The sequence below is a fragment of the Myxine glutinosa genome, chromosome 1, assembly GCF_964187855.1.
Source record: "Myxine glutinosa chromosome 1, kmMyxGlut1.1, whole genome shotgun sequence".
NCBI lineage: Eukaryota > Metazoa > Chordata > Myxini > Myxiniformes > Myxinidae > Myxine > Myxine glutinosa.
The window spans coordinates 52036473-52054693 of NC_136261.1; the positions used below are offsets into that span (position 1 = coordinate 52036473).

Below are 18221 nucleotides of genomic sequence, written 5' to 3' on the forward strand. Positions count from 1 at the left end.
CGCCCAAAAGTCGGGCGTGAGGGGCGCGTCCACTAATGGAACGCCTCTCGCTTCCCAGATCTAGGGCCACGTGGTCAGGAGAACCTCGTCCCTTCTGGTTGCCCTGCCGTCCCACCGGGAGCGCTGGCAGGGTGTACTTCAAACTAAGCTTAAGTGTCAAGTGTTAAGTTCCTCCTTGCCCTCGCAAGGGAAAGGCTAGGGTCAAGCTCTTCCAAATTTCCAAACACTAGAAATCGGACGTCTCAAATTAATTAACTAATTTGTTAATACATCTCAGTCGCCCGCGACCTCTCTAGCGCGGGCGTCGAACCAGTTCATTTCCGGGCGACCGGGCCGAGTATCGGCTCGGCCGTGGCCGAAGCCGTTGATTCCGCCGTAGCATGCTAACGCGTAGGCTCGCGCGTCCCTGGTCCGCCGGGGCTCCGCGGGTGTCCTACCGTGCCCACGTTGCCATGCTCCCTGAATAAGAGAGTCAGACGTGGTGCCCAGGGACGGAGTTCGCTGTCTAAACATGGTAGCGCTAGGCCAGTGGGACCGCCGGGACCCACGTGCACTCACAAGTTGTTCTGCGCGTGGGCGGCAGTATCAGACCGGGGCGCCCAAACGCTCCCCGGCTAAAGTTCATCCTGAAAGCGCCCACATTGTGCGGACAAACCAAGTCAAGGGTCACGTGGTCAGGAGAACCTCGTCCCTTCCGGTCACACTGTGCCTATCGGCCGGCCTCGAAGACCGAAATTGTGACGGTGTCACCCGAAAAATCATGCAGCGAAAATGAATGAACTCATTCATTTCGTCATCTAAACAGTGACGCGCATGAATGGATGAACGAGATCCTCACTGTCCCTATCTACTATCCAGCGAACCCACAGCCAAGGGAACGGGCTTGGCGGAATCAGTGGGGAAAGAAAACCCTTTTGAGCTTGACTCTAGCCCGACTCTGTGGGGGGACTTGAGTGGCCGCAGGCACTCAATAGGGCTGGACCCGTGAAATTTCGGGGATTTTTGGTAAAATTACCTCAGGGTAAAGTTACATAGGAAAACGCCGGGTTAAATTTCCGTCGCCGAAGGACTTTATTTTTATTATGAAATTCATCCCGACTTCGCCTCTAGGAGTTATTGAAAATATTAACTTATATAAAACTTAGTTTTCTAAGACTGAAGCGCAGTGACGTCATCACGCCCTTAGTTTTCTAAGACTGAAGCGCAGTGACGTCATCACGCCCCCGCCACGAGTGTCGAAGGTCTTTCGAAGAAGAAGAGCTCGGAGTTGGACTGGACACGAGGCGGAGCGGACGCCATTTGGAAGAGCTGAGAGGACTCAGTCGTGATAGGGTGAGTCTGAGTGAGTATATCAAGACAAGAACAAGATCTAGAAGGAGGTATGTACGGTGCGAGTCATATAATATATTGTTTAGTTATCGTCGATGAGGAATTTGGGGTCGGAATGGGTGGTCGGCCTGGGTGACTTGGTCTCGACTAGATGCTAGGCCGCACCTCATTTTGTCCAATAAAGTGGTTTTAAAATATTTTTTGATGGTTCTTATGCTTATCATTAGATGCATAACGTTCGTAGCGAGGTGTGGATATATGGATTGACATCGGATGGTCTGAGATTCGGGATTTAGGAGCTTCGAAGTTTTTTCATTAGGAATATATGCGATTTGTTTTGGGGGGCCCTTAGAGCTAACGGAGGCTCGGATTTTAATTCTGATTCCGGATTTCGCAGTCGCTAGTACGTCTTAACACTCGACAGAAACTGGCCCCGCGAAATTTCCAGGATTTTCGGTAAAATTACTTCAGGGTAAATTTACAGAGGAAAACCCCATGCTAAATTTTCGTTGCCGAAGGAATTTATTTTTTGCGAAATTCATCCTGACTTCGCCTCTAGGAGGATACAGGGGTATCTGTGGATAACGGGAACCTTTATTTGGCGAAATTCGGACTGGTATTGACCGAGTTATTCAAAATATTAACTTATATCAAATAAATCTTTTGAGGTGAAAGCGCGATGACGTCACCACGTCACGCGGCATGAATGCGCACCTGTATCGTTGGAGGTATTGACTTATATAGGGTTGGTTTTCTAAGACATATCAAAATATTAACTTATATCAAATGGGTCTTTTGAGGTGAAAGTGTGATGACGTCACCACGTCACGCGGCACGAATGCGCGCCTGTGTCGTTGGAGGTACTGACTTCTATAGGGTTGGTTTTCTAAGGCTTATATCAAAATATTAACATATCAAATGTCTTTTAAGATGAAAGCGCGATGACGTCACCACGTCACGCGGCACGAATGCGCGCCTGTGTCGTTGGAGGTACTGACTTCTATAGGGTTGGTTTTCTAAGGCTTATATCAAAATATTAACTTATATCAAATGTCTTTTAAGATGAAAGCGCGATGACGTCACCACGTCACGCGGCACGAATGGGTCCATTGTGTACGCTTTCATTTTATTTCCAAATTAAAATCTGTTTTCACTTTTGCCGTAAAAATGACATCAGTGCATCGAATGTGGTATCTTATTTGGTGAAATTCAGTCGACTTGAAGTGGTGAAAATAAAATGTGATCGTGGAAAATCGTAGCGAGGGGCCATTTTGAATCGGTTTTCGATTATTGCACCGGATTATTGCACCCTCCCATCACCCTCCCATCACCCTCCCCCATCACCCTCCCCCATCACCCTCCCCCATCACCCTCCCCCATCACCCTCCCATCACCCTCCCATCACCCTGCCATCACCCTCCCATCACCCTCCCATCACCCTGCCATCACCCTCCCATCACCCTCCCATCACTCTCCCATCACCCTCCCATCACCCTGCCATCACCCTCCCATCACCCTCCCACCACCCTCCCATCACCCTGCCATCACCCTCCCATCACCCTTTATTGGACCATTTGACTTCTCTAGGGTTGGTTTTCTAAGGCTTATATCAAGATATCAAATAAGTCTTTTAAGGTGAAAGCGCGATGACGTCACCACGTCACGCAGCACGAATGCGCACCTGTGTCGTTGGAGGTATTGACTTATTTAGGGTTGGTTTTCTAAGGCTGTAGGCCGCACCTCATTTTGTCGAATAAAGTGGTATTCGGGTGGTTCCGGTATTTGGGACCGCAGGGACGGAAAGTGCAGGTACGGGGTGCTTGGCACTCCCCAGCCGGCCCGCTCTGAAGGTTCGGATCGGGACACCGGGATTCATTCCGGTCGCCCGGTCGGCCCGGAGGTGGGGGTGCGGGGCCTGTCACGGAACGTCAAAACAAACGGCCTGCCGGGACCGCCCAAAAGTCGGGCGTGAGGGGCGCGTCCACTAATGGAACGCCTCTCGCTTCCCAGATCGAGGGCCACGTGGTCAGGAGAACCTCGTCCCTTCTGGTTGCCCTGCCGTCCCACCGGGAGCGCTGGCAGGGTGTACTTCAAACTAAGCTTAATTGTCAAGTGTTAAATTCCTCCTTGCCCTCGCAAGGGAAAGGCTAGGGTCAAGCTCTTCCAAATTTCCAAACACTAGAAATCGGACGTCTCAAATTAATTAACTAATTTGTTAATACATCTCAGTCGCCCGCGACCTCTCTAGCGCGGGCGTCGAACCAGTTCATTTCCGGGCGACCGGGCCGAGTATCGGCTCGGCCGTGGCCGAAGCCGTTGATTCCGCCGTAGCACGCTAATGCGTAGGCTCGCGCGTCCCTGGTCCGCCGGGGCTCCGCAGGTGTCCTACCGTGCCCACGTCGCCATGCTCCCTGAATAAGAGAGTCAGACGTGGTGCCCGGGGACGGAGTTCACTGTCTAAACATGGTAGCGCTAGGCCAGTGGGACCGCCGGGACCCACGTGCACTCACAAGTTGTTCTGCGCGTGGGCGGCAGTATCAGACCGGGGCGCCCAAACGCTCCCCGGCTAAAGTTCATCCTGAAAGCGCCCACATTGTGCGGACAAACGAAGTCAAGGGCCACGTGGTCAGGAGAACCTCGTCCCTTCCGGTCACACTGTGCCTATCGGCCGGCCTCGAAGACCGAAATTGTGACGGTGTCACCCGAGAAATTGTGACGGCCCCTCAAACCAAGTGCTCGCCGCCCAAACTGAGTCGCTCGCCGAAAGGCCCTCCGCCGAAGGATGGGAATTCGTCGCTCGCTCCCTCCCTCCATCGGCTCGTCGGTTCGGTCCTAGGTAAACCGGCCGACTCGCGTACCCACCACCACGCATCCTCCACAAGTTCGCTCGTCACTCCGACGATGTCTCCCCACTTGCCGCGTCACGTCGGTAATAACTCTCCTCCGATTGAGCGGGCGACAGTATGAGCACGAGTACGGCTGCACAGGTTCAATTGCTTTCGCCGATGGCCACTCGCTGTCACCGCGTTGGTTGCGCTCTCGCTGTTTCCTCACCGCGTGCTGTCTGTGTCCGTACATGATGTGCGACTCGAGGTGCCACGGCAATGTGGAATTTACCTGTTGCACCCTTTAGCATTCGCCGTATTTGCCTCGGGCATCCTACCCTACCCTACGCATGGCATCCGACGTACAAGCACGGGACCTTCCTGTCCAATACAGAAGACGTCCTTCGCTTACCTACTTGGGATGTCATCCTTCCTCACGACCATCGACGACAAAAGCGAGGCGAGGCATCTCCGGTACCGGCACGAGCGAACCAAGTATCCAAGAACCTGCACTTTCGACGATGCATCTCGTTTAATATACCTCAAATATACGATGACGATGCATCTCGTATATTTGGGCGTCTCATATAATGATATAATGTCTGACACGGGCGGTGCGTGTTTCGGTCATGTGTACCCACCCAGGTTATGTGTACCCCTCCGTCCTCCCCCTCCCTCCCTCCTCCCCCTCCCTCCCTCCTCCCATCCCCCTCCCATCCCCCTCCCATCCCCCTCCCATCACCCTCTCATCACCCTCCCATGACCCTCCCATGACCCTCCCATGACCCTCCCATCACCCTGCCATCACCCTCCCATCACCCTCCCATCACCCTGCCATCACCCTCCCATCCCCCTCCCATCACCCTCCCATCACCCTGCCATCACCCTGCCATCACCCTGCCATCACCCTCCCATCACCCTCCCATCACCCTCCCATCCCCTCCCATCACCCTCCCGCTCCCCCTCCCGCTCCCCCATGTGTCTCATGAATTTCCTTCATTGCCATGCATATTGTATATTGTTGTTTGATGTCATCATTTTGACTGTCATCTAAAGATAGGAGATGTTGTGATCACCAATGCTGTTATGAATTGTGAAGGTGCTGTGCTGGGAACCTGGAGGCAAGTTGGTGCAATGTGTCCTTTTACCCCTGGCTGTGTTCCAAAATCTGTTCCACTCTCATCCCCCTCTTCTCCCCTCCCCCTCCCCCTCTTCTCCCCTCCTCCTCCCCGTCTTCTCCCCTCCCCTCCCTCCCATCCCTCACCCTCCCATCACCCTGCCATCACCCTCCCCCATCACCCTCCCCATTTTTCAGGTGACACCGTCACAATTTCGGTCTTCGAGGCCGGCCGATAGGCAAAGTGTGACCGGAAGGGACGAGGTTCTCCTGACCACGTGGCCCTTGACTTGGTTTGTCCGCACAATGTGGGCGCTTTCAGGATGAACTTTAGCCGGGGAGCGTTTGGGCGCCCCGGTGTGATACTGCCGCCCACGCGCAGAACAACTTGTGAGTGCACGTGGGTCCCGGCGGTCCCACTGGCCTAGCGCTACCATGCTTAGACAGCGAACTCCGTCCCCGGGCACCGGCACCTACTCCCGGAAGTTTGAGAGATCAGCAGTGCCGGGCACGGTAGCACACCCGCGGAGCCCCGGCGGACCGGGGACGCGCGAGCCTACGCGTTAGCGTGCTACGGCGGAATCAACGGCTTCGGCCACGGCCAGGCCGATACTCGGCCCGGTCGCCCGGAAATGAACTGGTTCGACGCCCGCGCTAGAGAGGTCGCGGGTGACTGAGATGTATTAACAAATAATTAATTAATTTGAGACATCCGATTTCTAGTGTTTGGAAATTTGGAAGAGCTTGACCCTAGCCTTTCCCTTGCGAGGGCAAGGAGGAACTTAACACTTGACACTTAAGCTTAGTTTGAAGTACACCCTGCCAGCGCTCCCGGTGGGATGGCAGGGCAACCAGAAGGGACGAGGTTCTCCTGACCACGTGGCCCTCGATCTGGGAAGCGAGAGGCGTTCCATTAGTGGACGCGCCCCTCACGCCCGACTTTTGGGCGGCCCCGGCAGGCCGTTTGTTTTGACGTTCCGTGACAGGCCCCGCACCCCCACCTCCGGGCCGACCGGGCGACCGGAATGAATCCCGGTGTCCCGATCCGAACCTTCAGAGCGGGCCGGCTGGGGAGTGCCAAGCACCCCGTACCTGCACTTTCTGTCCCTGCGGTCCCAAATACCGGAACGACCCGAATACCACTTTATTCGACAAAATGAGGTGCGGCCTACAGCCTTAGAAAACCAACCCTAAATAAGTCAATACCTCCAACGAGAGGGTGGTGGGAGGGTGATGGGAGGGTGATGGGAGGGTGATGGGAGGGCGATGGGAGGGTGATGGGGGAGGGTGATGGGGCAGGGTGATGGGGCAGGGTGATGGGGCAGGGTGATGAGAGGGTGATGGGAGGGTGATAGGAGGGTGATGGGAGGGTGATTGCCGTAGGTTCGTAGGTCCCGTAGGTCCCGGTGGGACGAACCTACGGCAACAACCTACGGCAACTCGCGGTCGCATTCCTTGGTCACATGGATCCCTGGTGTTGGGCTAGCGGCTAGGGTGCCGGCTTAGGATCCTAGGATCCTGGGTTCGAATCCCGGTCAATCGCTGAATTAACGCCAGGGGGGTTGACTCAGCCTGTCATCCTTCCGAGGTCGGCAAATTGAGTACCAGTTCACTGGTAATTCCCTGCTTGTCGTTAAAGGTGGCAAAAAGGGTTGGCGTCAGGAAGGGCATCCGGCCGTAAAACATTGCTTCAAAAAGGGGACCGAAAAACAACAACAACCACAGTTCCCGAAAAAGGCCAACCCCCGCTTGCGGGGAAAAATGGCCTCTAAAGGTGGTTTTTTTTTTTTTATAGTGGAAGCTGCAATGCCACAAGGCTGTCTTTAGCCCTGTTTTTCCTTATCTCGATAAGTGATCTCTCTGATATGCTGGAAACCTCTTCCTTTTTGAAGACCACATTGTGTCGAACATTAGCCCATCACACTGCTAGACAGATGACAGCTGCATCACTCTGTTGGTGATCTGAAATTGATTGGATGTTGCGGTCTGGCAAATGGAACATGTCCTTGCATCCTGAAAAAAAAATATGTCAGTCTCACGCTGTCACTCCAGAAGGATCGTCAAAAGAACTGACCCACATATTTTCAGATTCAGCAAAGGAAGAGGTTGGCTGTTGGACTTCTAGTCATCACCATGATCTCTCCTGGTTCACAATATAGCAGCGCTGCTACAAAGGCAGCCACAGACTCAGGATCCGTCATTCCAAGTCGTTACTTAAACTAGAAAGGCACTATTCGACATCACGACGTCAAAGGATATGCCTTCGTCCACATTAGTACATCATTATACAGTCACATGAAAAAGTAAGTACACCCCATGCAAAGTTTTGACTTTTTCAACATATTTCAACATACAGCTATTTGATCTTCATTTCAACAATATTGATAGATAAAGGTGATATAATATAACAAATATCATGAAACATTTACATTTTGTAGTCCATTATATAATTTAAATAAACATAAATGCAAATTTCGCATGTGGAAAAAGTAAGTACACCCTTGGCTCTAATAGGTGGTATTGCCCCCTTTGGCAGAAACAACCTCAAGTAGGCGTTTCTTATAACTGTCTACAGTCTCTGACGTCGACTGGGAGAAATTTTTTCCCACTCCTCCATGCAGAATTCTTTCAGCTGTGCGATGTTTGAGGGGTTTCTTGCATGCACAGCTCATTTCAAATCCCCCCACAACATCTCGATGGGATTTAGATCCGGGCTTTGACTTGGCCATTCCAGAACCTTCCATTTCTTTCTTTTCAGCCATTCCTTGGTGGATTTACTGGTATGTTTAGGGTCATTGTCATGTTGCAAGGTCCACCTTCGGTTGAGCTTCAACTTTCGGACAGATGGCCTCACATTATCCTCAAGCACCCTCTGGTACAATGAAGAATTCATAGTGGATTCTATGATGGTCAGCTGCCTCGGCCCTGATGCAGCAAAGCTTCCCCAAACCATAATATTTCTACCACCATGCTTTATAGTTGGTATCAGGTTCTTGTGGTCAAATGCTGTCTTTGTTTTTTGCCAAACATGTCTTCTGGTACTGTGGCCAAATAGCTCTACCTTTGACTCATCTGTCCAGAGCACATTGTTCCAGAAGTACTGGTCTTTGCCTCGGTGTTCATTGGCAAACTTTAGTCTTGCCCTGATGTTCTTTCTGGACAGCAAAGGTTTCCTCCTTGCACACCTCCCATGTAGATCAAATTTGTGCAGCCTCTTTCTAATGGGAGACTCGTGCACTTTGACATCAACAGTGGCAAGAGCTACCTGTAGGTCCCGTGATGACATCCTGGGGTTCTTAGAGACTTCTTTCAGCATCTTGCGGTCTGCTTTCGGGCTGAACTTGCTGGGGCGGCCTGGCCTGAACAAGTTGGCAGTTGTTTGGAATCTTCTCCACTTGTAGATGATCTTCCGGACAGTTGAATGATTGATTTCAAATTGTTTGGAGATCTTTTTAAATCCCTTCCCAGACTCGTAGGCATCTATAATATTCTTTCTGAAGGCCTCAGAGAGCTCTTTTGATCTAGGCATGGTGACGCCGCACACTTCAACAACAAAGAGCAAACCAAACTAAATGTCTGAGGTTAAATAAGACAGGTTCCTCCAAGATCCTCTCTAGCGATGTTCTAATCATTTGCTCCTGAGCTTGTGCACCTGATTCTAATTTTAGGTATTTGAAGTAGTGATAAATGTAGGGGTGTACTTACTTTTTTCACATGCAAAATTTGCATTTATGTTTATTTAAATTATACAATGGACTACAAAATGTAAATGTTTCATGATATTTGTGATATTATATCACCTTTATCTGTCAATATTGTTGAAATGAAGATCAAATAGCTGTATGTTGAAATATGTTGAAAAATTCAAAACTTTATATGGGGTGTACTTACTTTTTCACGTGACTGTATATACTTGTACCAAGTTTGATTTAAATCCCTTAAACTGTTCTAAAGTTATCACATTTTCAAGACTACCTCTGACCTTTGACCTCTTAATTTCATAATCCAAATCAGTTCATCTTTGCATCATGTATACTTATACCAAGTTTGTTTTGTTGAAAATTCCATCACTAGTTCACAACTTGGCCCAGTAACATATTGTCATGTCACCCACGATTAACACCGCAGGATGACGGATAACCGATCGGTCTTACTCCGAGGCAATAAAGCTGAAAATTGGTGGTACTTTTATGGTGCGCGCAGGACTGGAAGAGGCGAGGTGCTTACCTGAACGAAACACACGGGTTGATTCCCGAAACCCACAGACACAGAAACACGACAATAATTGAAATGCACAATAATTGATTTAATGAAATAAAGTGCTGCAATAAAATGAATGGTGAGGTAAATTGACTATTTCCTACGGTGAGACATCTCCATTCAGACACACAAAACAGACAAGGGGAAAGATTATGAAAATAAAATGATGTTCTTTTTATATCGGCCGGCACTAAGCTTGCTCAACGAGGCTTTTAGGAGCGTGCTGGTCCTTGAAGCTCGAAGCCCCACAGGTGGGAAGTGCACAAGATGGCCGTTTCTCAGCGCCACGAACGAGAGGCCCATTTTAAGGGCAGTTCTCCCTCAGGTCCATCTGCCGTCCGGGGAAGCACAACGCAGACCCACAGACCTCCACTAACACCTCCTCCTCATGATCGCAAAACTGGAAAGTCTACACGAGCTCCGCAACGTTCTCCTCACGCTCACACACGAGCCAGAAACCGCCAGCACAAAAGCGACCGACCGAGATGATTGCCAGCACGAGAGAGATTCTTCCTCCTCCGTTCTCGAAGTCTCTCCGTGACGTCATCCCGACCAATCACTGAGCTCCGTCAAATCATTCCATGTCTCCACGATCAATCACAAAGCTCGGGGTGTGGCCTGTCAGTTAAGATCCTTTAATTGTCGATCTGCAAATGTTCGGGTCCTGTCGGCAGTGGTGGGGCGGGGTTTATCCAAATTGGGAATGTTCGGATTTCTGTCGGCATTTATGCCAGTAGTCGTGGTGTAATGGACCTTAGTTGTTATTGTTGGTTAATGGAGCGCTTGTTTTTATGGCTTGCTTTGTAAATGTAAAAACATAGGGAAAAATCACAGGAGGCAATCACATACCAGGGAGATTAGTCTTAAACCCTAGAGCTAATTAGCATGTCTTCACCTCACGTGTGAAGAACACATAAACAACCTTCAGTTCACAGCTTTTCTGCATACATACTTCGACATTGGCTTCCTACTCGCAAACGGTCAATGCTACCCTACACAGTTCTATCTCCACTATGGTATTTCATCACCTACCCCCACAAATGTAACAATATTTTTTACTTAACATGACCGCTGACCTTTGACCTGTCGACTCCAAAATCGAATCAGTTCATCTTTACATTATAAATACCTGTACCAAGTTTGACTGAGATCCCTACAGCCATTCTTAAATTATTGTAACTTAATATGACCTCTGACTGTAGCATATCTGGTTTATTCACAGGCCGAAGCAGGGGCCACAAGCTCTCAAGATCACACGGCTCTGCCTCCCTCTTGAGCCACAAGTGTATATACAGTATTTTCAAAGACCCAGAGCCAATCACACCACATGAAGCAGGAACTGTATTACATTACATCTCCTCTCCTCTCCTTCAGAATGAAAAATAATTTAAGATTAAATTTCAAAAAAGAAACAACAGAATGAAAATTTAGAGATTAAGCTTCAGAATAATAATGAACAGTTATATGCAGCTTCAGAATAATAATTAATCATGAAAAGTAATGAACAACAATGAGCAAAAACAATTCAGATTACAAACTTGAAACAGGAACCCACACAGCATCACATTACATCTCCTCTCCTTCAGAATGCAAATCAATCAAAGATTCAGTTTGCCCAGATGTATTACAACACGATCTGAGCAAGTAGTATAAGGAACAGGCTCGTAGAGCTGCTCATCAAGCACAACAGTGAGGAGGGAGGGGAAGGGGGGGGGGCAGAAGGGGAGGCAAAGGAGAAATCTTCTGGTGATCAGCACTGGTGGCAAGAGAAGGGGAGGAAGCTGTGCTCATTATAGTTTGGGTTTCCAATATCTGGTTCGTACACATAGCCATTGTGATTGGCCAGCTTGCTTGAAGATCAGAGATGTTGACGATTCCTGCAGAATAAACGGTTTCCTGCTCGGAGCACGCAGGACCTAGGGGAATCATGTTCCTGTACGATTTCACCAGGAACCCATTTGTTCGTGCCTGGCAGTGGCTCCATGCAGACTTGCTGACCCTGAACGAAAGGTGGCTGCTCTCACACTACCTGCTCATGATAGAACTTCTGCTTGGTCTTCTCCACGTCAAAATGTCACATAATATCATTAAAGTTTTCAGTTTTAACTCAAATTTGAATAGGTCCACAGTGACCTGGTTGAAGGGTAAATCTGGAATCTGCATCGGTATGAGTAGTTCAGGAGGAAGTTTATTTTTTGGTAATCCGAACATGTAGTGCAATTTTTTACTGCATCTTTGATGTTGAGTCATTGCTGGCCAACAGAGCACTTCCAGAGCCCATTGTTTGCACTTTACAATACAAAGGTGAGAGCTGTGGATGATGGAGAGCATGTGCTGACAGAGACTAGGTGGCACTACTATACGCATACCTATATAGATAATCACATCGGAGACACCTAACTCACTCTTTGAGTCCTAGTGTGGTCTCAATGGGATGGGAACTTCATTCCGATAGCTGGGCCATCCAGTGTGGAGCACGTCTAACAGGTGTCGCAACTCTACTTGGGTATGTTCCTGTAGTTGGGCATACCTCTCCTTGGTGATGGAGATGAAGTCTAATATGGAGACTTGCTCCAGATAGACTTCCTGTCCTGACAACTGGTGAGTCCGATAAGCATGAGACAGTGAATCTGGGAGCTGCATGTCTTTACCTCTTTTATACATGACGTCAAGATCGTACCACTGCAGACGTAACAGCATCCTTGCACGTGTGAGCAGACAGAAGCGTTTCTTTGAAATTTTATTGAAGTGGATTGTGGTCCGTGAATAGTCAATGTCTTGCCAAATATGTGGCAATGCAATTTCATACATGCGTGGAGGATTGCAAGCATTTATTTTTCTATCCATGCATATCGTTGTTCCACCTCCGAGAGGGAACGCAAAGTGTATGCAACAGGCTTTCCCTCCTGTATCAAGACACCACTGAGACCGCTTTGACTTGCATCCACATGAATCTCTACCGTCAGCAGAGGTCCAATAGGTTACGGAAAGCTTGACACTGTGCGGGTTGCCAGTGAAAAATAATATCAGCTTTCAGTAAAGCTCATAGTGGAGCATAGACTTCACTCAGTTAGGGAATACATTTAGCCAGGTAAGCAAAAAAATCAGAGGAAATGCCGCACCCCCTCTTTATTCGGTGGAATTGGCATATCACAGAGAGCTTCAATGCTTGAGGTCAGCCATGAGTCTGTCTGCAGTAAGTAGATGCCTGACATACTGAACCTCCTTTCGGCGAACCTTGGAATTTTGCATGTTCAACTTGTGGTTACGGTTGTAGCCCCCTCCATGACTTGCGTTAAAATTCTATCGTGATGAATTTGATCTCGTCCTGCAATCAAAATATCGTCCATGATAGCTGTGGCTCCAGCAATTCCATCCAACATTTGATTCCATGATAGGCTAAAATATATATGTGGCACATTTTAGCGCAAAGGGTAACCTCAGCCAACGAAACCGACCCATCGGTGTATTGAAGGTCGTCAGTTGTGAATACTCATCATCCAGGAGAATCTGCAGAAACCCACTCTTTGCATCCAATACCGAGAATAACCTGGCTTCTGCTATGTTGGTGACCACTTCTTCAACCATCTCAATGGGATAGTGTTCACATTTAATGGCCTTGTTGAGATCTTTAGAATCCAAACATATTCTCAGCTTGCCATTGCGAACTGCAGCTATCATTAGCGATCTTCATGGTTCTAACCAACTCAGTTGGCTCCGACACTCGAATTGTGAAACCCCTATCTACCATTCTGCTCAATTCCTCAATGATTCTAAGCATCAGCACTGCGGGTTTCCAGCGTGCAGCATGTACAACACCCTTGGCTGCCGGGTATATTTTGATTCGGTAGACCCCAGAAAGGGTACCTAAAGTACCGATGATATCAGGAAAGTCTGGTAGCTCTGGGGGAACCGATTCATTATCCGCTGACTGGACCACCACCAGGGAACTCAATTGAGTACTGAAGCCAAGGTTCTCATTGGTCTCCCCCAATATGACGTTCTCCTGATCCAGGTTGACCAGCTCGCATGAAGCTATTACGGACCTCCACTTGAATTCCAGGGAAAGATCTGTGGAAGCGACCAGCTGAATGATATGATTGGAGTAAGTTCTCAGAGTTCTATTGGACTTGTGAAGTACAGTGTCAACCAGTAGTCTTTGAAAATCACTGAGTGCAAGTATATTGCACCTCGCACCCATATCAATACGGAAGGTAATTTTCGCAATGCCACCGACTCGGACAGTCTGGGACCATTTGTCATCTGCCAGAGTGCCGATGTTGTCAACTTTGCATATCCGAACAAGCTCAGGACTGTCTTTCTGTAATTGTTCCTTGTTTCCTTCAGTATCAACGAGGTGGTCAGAACCAATTGTGAAGCTGCTTCTTTGAGCTCGCCTCGCGCTCTGCCCACATCATCCGGACGCGTCACTCGGTAGGAGGGGCAGAGCAGTGAGGGGGGGGGGGAGGGTGGGGGTGGAGTGGTGTGGCCTACCGGCCCTGTTCCCCCGCCCATCTGACCATGGCAGCTCCACCTCTCCTGGGAGGGTCTTTGCCTTCCGTGTCCATGGAGCGTGAATAATGGCCGGCTGATGTTATAAATGTTAGGGGTGGCCACAGAGGATATCACAAACAGAGGAAATTAACCTTAACCCCGACTACTAATTAACACGTCATCATCCCTCATGTGATGAACATTTAAACACAACCTTAAGCTACATTTTCCCTACTTATTACGTCAAAATCCTCCTACACGTCACACGGTCCATACTATTTCTATTCAATCCTACCTTTCCTACAGTATTCTCTTACTTACCCCCATAAACGAAACAATACGAATGCATGCAATTTCATGGCAGAGCACATCTCCAAATAAATACTTATCTTTTGATTTGCATTTCTTCAACAGGAAAAAGCAGTTCATGCAATATTATTACGATAATCTTGAAAACAGCTACCTTTACGCATTTATGTATCGAAAATGTATTACTAACAGAGACAAAGAGATCCTGTACCTGTCAATGTGAGCGAACCCGGTAAGGAGTGTTGGACCATAGCGTGACTTAAATTCAAACAAACGGCTGCCATCCACCAAACGGGCAATGGTCTAAACAATTGGAATAAACTGCAATTACAAACCAATAAAGAACACAAATGCAATTGGAAGAGCTATGCACTGCTCCATCATGTCAAGTGCTTAAACGCAATGATACGGTAAATGCACCGAATGGAATAGTTCGTTCATGTGCTGCATAGCTCATATAAAATAATTTATCAGGAGATAAAAACACATTTTGTAAGTAACGAAGGATGAAGAAACAAGTTGAGCATTTAAAGGGAGAAGGATGATGAATGAGCGAATTAGGAATGAGTGATGAAAGGAATGAATGAGGGAGTTTTTGTTTAAAAAAAAAAAATCAACAGGTTTTGAGTTGACAAAGGGAGATGAGTGAGAAAGATGAGCTTCTGGGTTCAAAGCAAAGGGGGAGGAAAGAAGTAAGTATGAACATGGAAGGTTTACGAGTCACGAGCATATGGCCTGAGGCCGAGATAAACACACTCCAAATATATATTATTACAAAACAACCAAGTACCGAAGAACAGACAAGATGGGAGCAGGTACAATATATGATTGACAATACGGGGAATAAATGAGGACAGTTTAAGACAAAATCCAGTACTATAAACAACTTTTGGGGAAGATCTCGGAGCTGAGAAAACTGCAACCAGAACCCATTCTTCTCACAGCCTCTGCATTCATTACATTATTTAAATGAGGATGTACTCACCAGCCGTGGATCCAACGAATGTCTGTATGATTTGGGAGCAAGGCCAGATAACTCCTCTGCTGAGTACAAAGGTGGCTCGGTGTTGTTGTCCGCTTTCTGTGAGCCTCCTGGTACTTTCCGGCTAATGGACTTTTGTGCCAGTGTCTTAATTGCAGCTCGTACCATTGCGAACCCCTCAGCCTCATTATCAGCAAAGTGATCAACACAACCACTGACGCTGAGTAGGGAGAAATAAAGAAGGGATGGACATTAAGATTGTGAAGATGAATGCGCATCATGCACGCATCATCCAATAATCGCATCCTATATTTACACACTATTCTCCTCTCTAACATCATCCTGCTGCAGTACTTGGTTGTTACGTTGTATCATTTACTGCAGTGCTGTGCAGTCAACACATCGGAGCAGGAATCAATAACTTGAACACAGTATTGAAACACAATGGCCAGTTTAACTCTTTTTGAAAGCAAAATGTGAAATTTAATCAACATTGGCAGACAAGACAGCAAGCTAGAAGTCCCCTCCGGAAGATGCTATTCAATAAAAGAACAAAATACCTGTAAAGCATCAGAATGAGGCACCTGCAAAGCACCTTCCATAGACAGCTCAATTGTAAGTGTCAGCTTTTCCCGAACACAGCGCATGCACACACCTGGCATGTAGGTGAGCTCCACCAAGCTGCTCAGCTGACACGTTCTCTCCAGTTGCTGCACGGACAAGGGGTGGCCCAGCCAAGAAGAGCGAGCCAATGCCAGACACCATGACGGCCTCGTCGGCCATTGTAGGAATGTATGCACCTCCAGCTGTGCAGGAGCCAACCACGATAGCCACCTACAAACCTTAATAAACTGTCATGTTTGTTTGTACTTTTAAGTGGAGTTGAGGTTGAATTCAATAATAGCACAACTGTAATAGAGCATCGGTGTCGACCCTATAATGTAACGTTTAAGGAGGTTGGTAGCGAAGGTGAGGGTGTGTGGAGCGGCTGGTCAGGTAACTAACGGGATTGGAAACTGGCTCAATGATAGGACGCAAACAATGCTTTTTCAGTGGGAAGATGTCTGACTGGCAGGATACCATTATTAGTAAAGATTATTTACATCAACAATTTGGTGATGATACAAAGCTTGGAAGTAAGGAAGATAATAGGGAGGGATGGGGGGGGGGTCATATTCAGGAAGGTCTGGACACCATAAAAGATTGGCAGATGTAGTTTAACATAAAGAAATGTAAGGTGCTGGGTATGAGTAAGAATAATAACAAAAGCGATCATATGATGCAGGGGGCATTCTTGGAATGTGTCACACAGGAGAAGGATCTGGAGGTGGTAATCTGGAAGTGGTAATCAAAAGAGGTAGTTTTAACACTGTACAGGAGTATAGAGAGGCCTCATTTAGAATATTGTGTTCATTGTTGGTCATGACGAGTTGGAGCTACCGAGTTATGTGGAGGGGAAAGTGGAGTTGGTGGAGATCGTGGAAGACAAAGGGCGGATGGCATTGAAGAGGATGAAAAAGGAAAGGGCGCCAGGCATTGATGAGGTGTGCACAGAGATGATAATTGCAGCAGGAGAAGTCGGATTCAGTTGGATGAAGAGGTTGGTGAATGTATGTATGAGAGATGGTTCAATTCAGGAGGAGTGGAGAACAGGGATAATTATGCCAATATGGAAGAAGAGGACGGATGTTCACGATCCGGGGAAGTACAGGGGCATTACGCTCTTTTGTCATGTCATGAAGGTGCTGGAAAAAGTTTTGGATGGGAGGATAAGGAAGAGTGTGGCAATGGAGATTTGAGAAGAGCAGCAGGGATTTCGAAAGGGCAGGGGAACAACTGATGGGAAGTTCATGCTGATACAGCTGGTGGAGAAGAGGTTGGAGGTGCAAGGTGAAATGGCATTGGGATTTGGGGAACTGGAGAAGGCCGACGACACTGTCCCGAGAGAGATGGTGATGGCGATACTGAGATGAATGGGAGTGCTGGAAGCAGAAGTTAGGTTGGTGGAAGGGATGTATAAGGAAACGAAGGGAACAGTTTTGGTTGGTCCTGGGATGTCGGAGGAGTTCAGTGTGAATATCAGTTTAAGGCAGGGAAGCGCTATCAGCTCACGGATGTTTATCATGCTGATGAAGCTGGTAAGCAGGAAGGTAAACATGAAAGGAATGCTGGGGAGGATATTGTATGCGGACGATGTGGCTGTTGTGGTGGAGAGTGGGTGGGAGATGCAGGAAGTACTGGGGGAAGTTTAAGGAGGCATTTGAGAAACATGGCCTGAAAATGACCATGCAGAAGATTGAGGTGATGTGGGTCGGGCAGCAAAAGGAAATAAATGAATATCAGGTTGGAGGGGAAGGAGATCAGACAAGGAAATAGGTTTGAGTATCTGGGTAAAATAATGACTGGGGATGGTAAGTCAGAGGCAGAGGTGTGGAGGAGGATTCCAGTGGGTTCCATTGCATGGAGGAGGGTAAAGAGAGTAATGGCACACAAATATTTCAAGGATATTGAAAGGAAAGGTTCTGATGTCTTGTGCAACGCTGGCCTATCTTTATGGTATGCAGGCAGTGTCACTGACAGAGAGACAACATCAGAGGCTGCAGGTTTGCGAGAACAACTGGGTTAGGAGGATTGTGGAAGTGAAGAGGGTGGACAATAGAGGAAGAATGGAGGAACTGAGAGAGGAGATTGGTGTACAGATGAGCTTGATGGGGAGATTGGTGAAATCCTGGCTGAGATGGGGAGAAGAAAGAATGGCAAAGAGAGCGGATAGGTGGAAGGAACAAGGTAGGAGGAAAAGAGGTAGCGGGTGAGATGGGAGGATTGTATGAAGAGGGATATCAGTAAGGTGGGGGAGGTTGGAGGGTGGAGAGAGTTGGCTGAGGACAGAGGGAAGTGGAGGAGT

General features: G+C 48.1%; 1 protein-coding gene across 5 annotated transcripts in view; it reads right to left on the minus strand.

Annotated features, from left to right (window-relative positions):
* The window catches only part of LOC137423725 (biotin-dependent 3-methylcrotonyl-coenzyme A carboxylase beta1 subunit), a 71367-nt gene that overhangs the window by 19314 nt on the left and 33832 nt on the right, over positions 1-18221 (minus strand). For all 5 annotated transcript variants that reach the window (XR_013622360.1, XR_013622363.1, XR_010983778.2 and 2 more), the window contains exons 5-7: positions 15972-16150; positions 15320-15536; positions 14546-14637 (exon numbers count right to left, since the gene is read on the minus strand). Coding sequence is in view for 1 of the 5 variants with exons in the window: in XM_068111175.2 (XP_067967276.1) it covers positions 14546-14637; positions 15320-15536; positions 15972-16150 (488 nt within the window). In the remaining 4 variants the exon portion in view is untranslated. The remainder of the gene's footprint in view (positions 1-14545; positions 14638-15319; positions 15537-15971; positions 16151-18221) is intronic.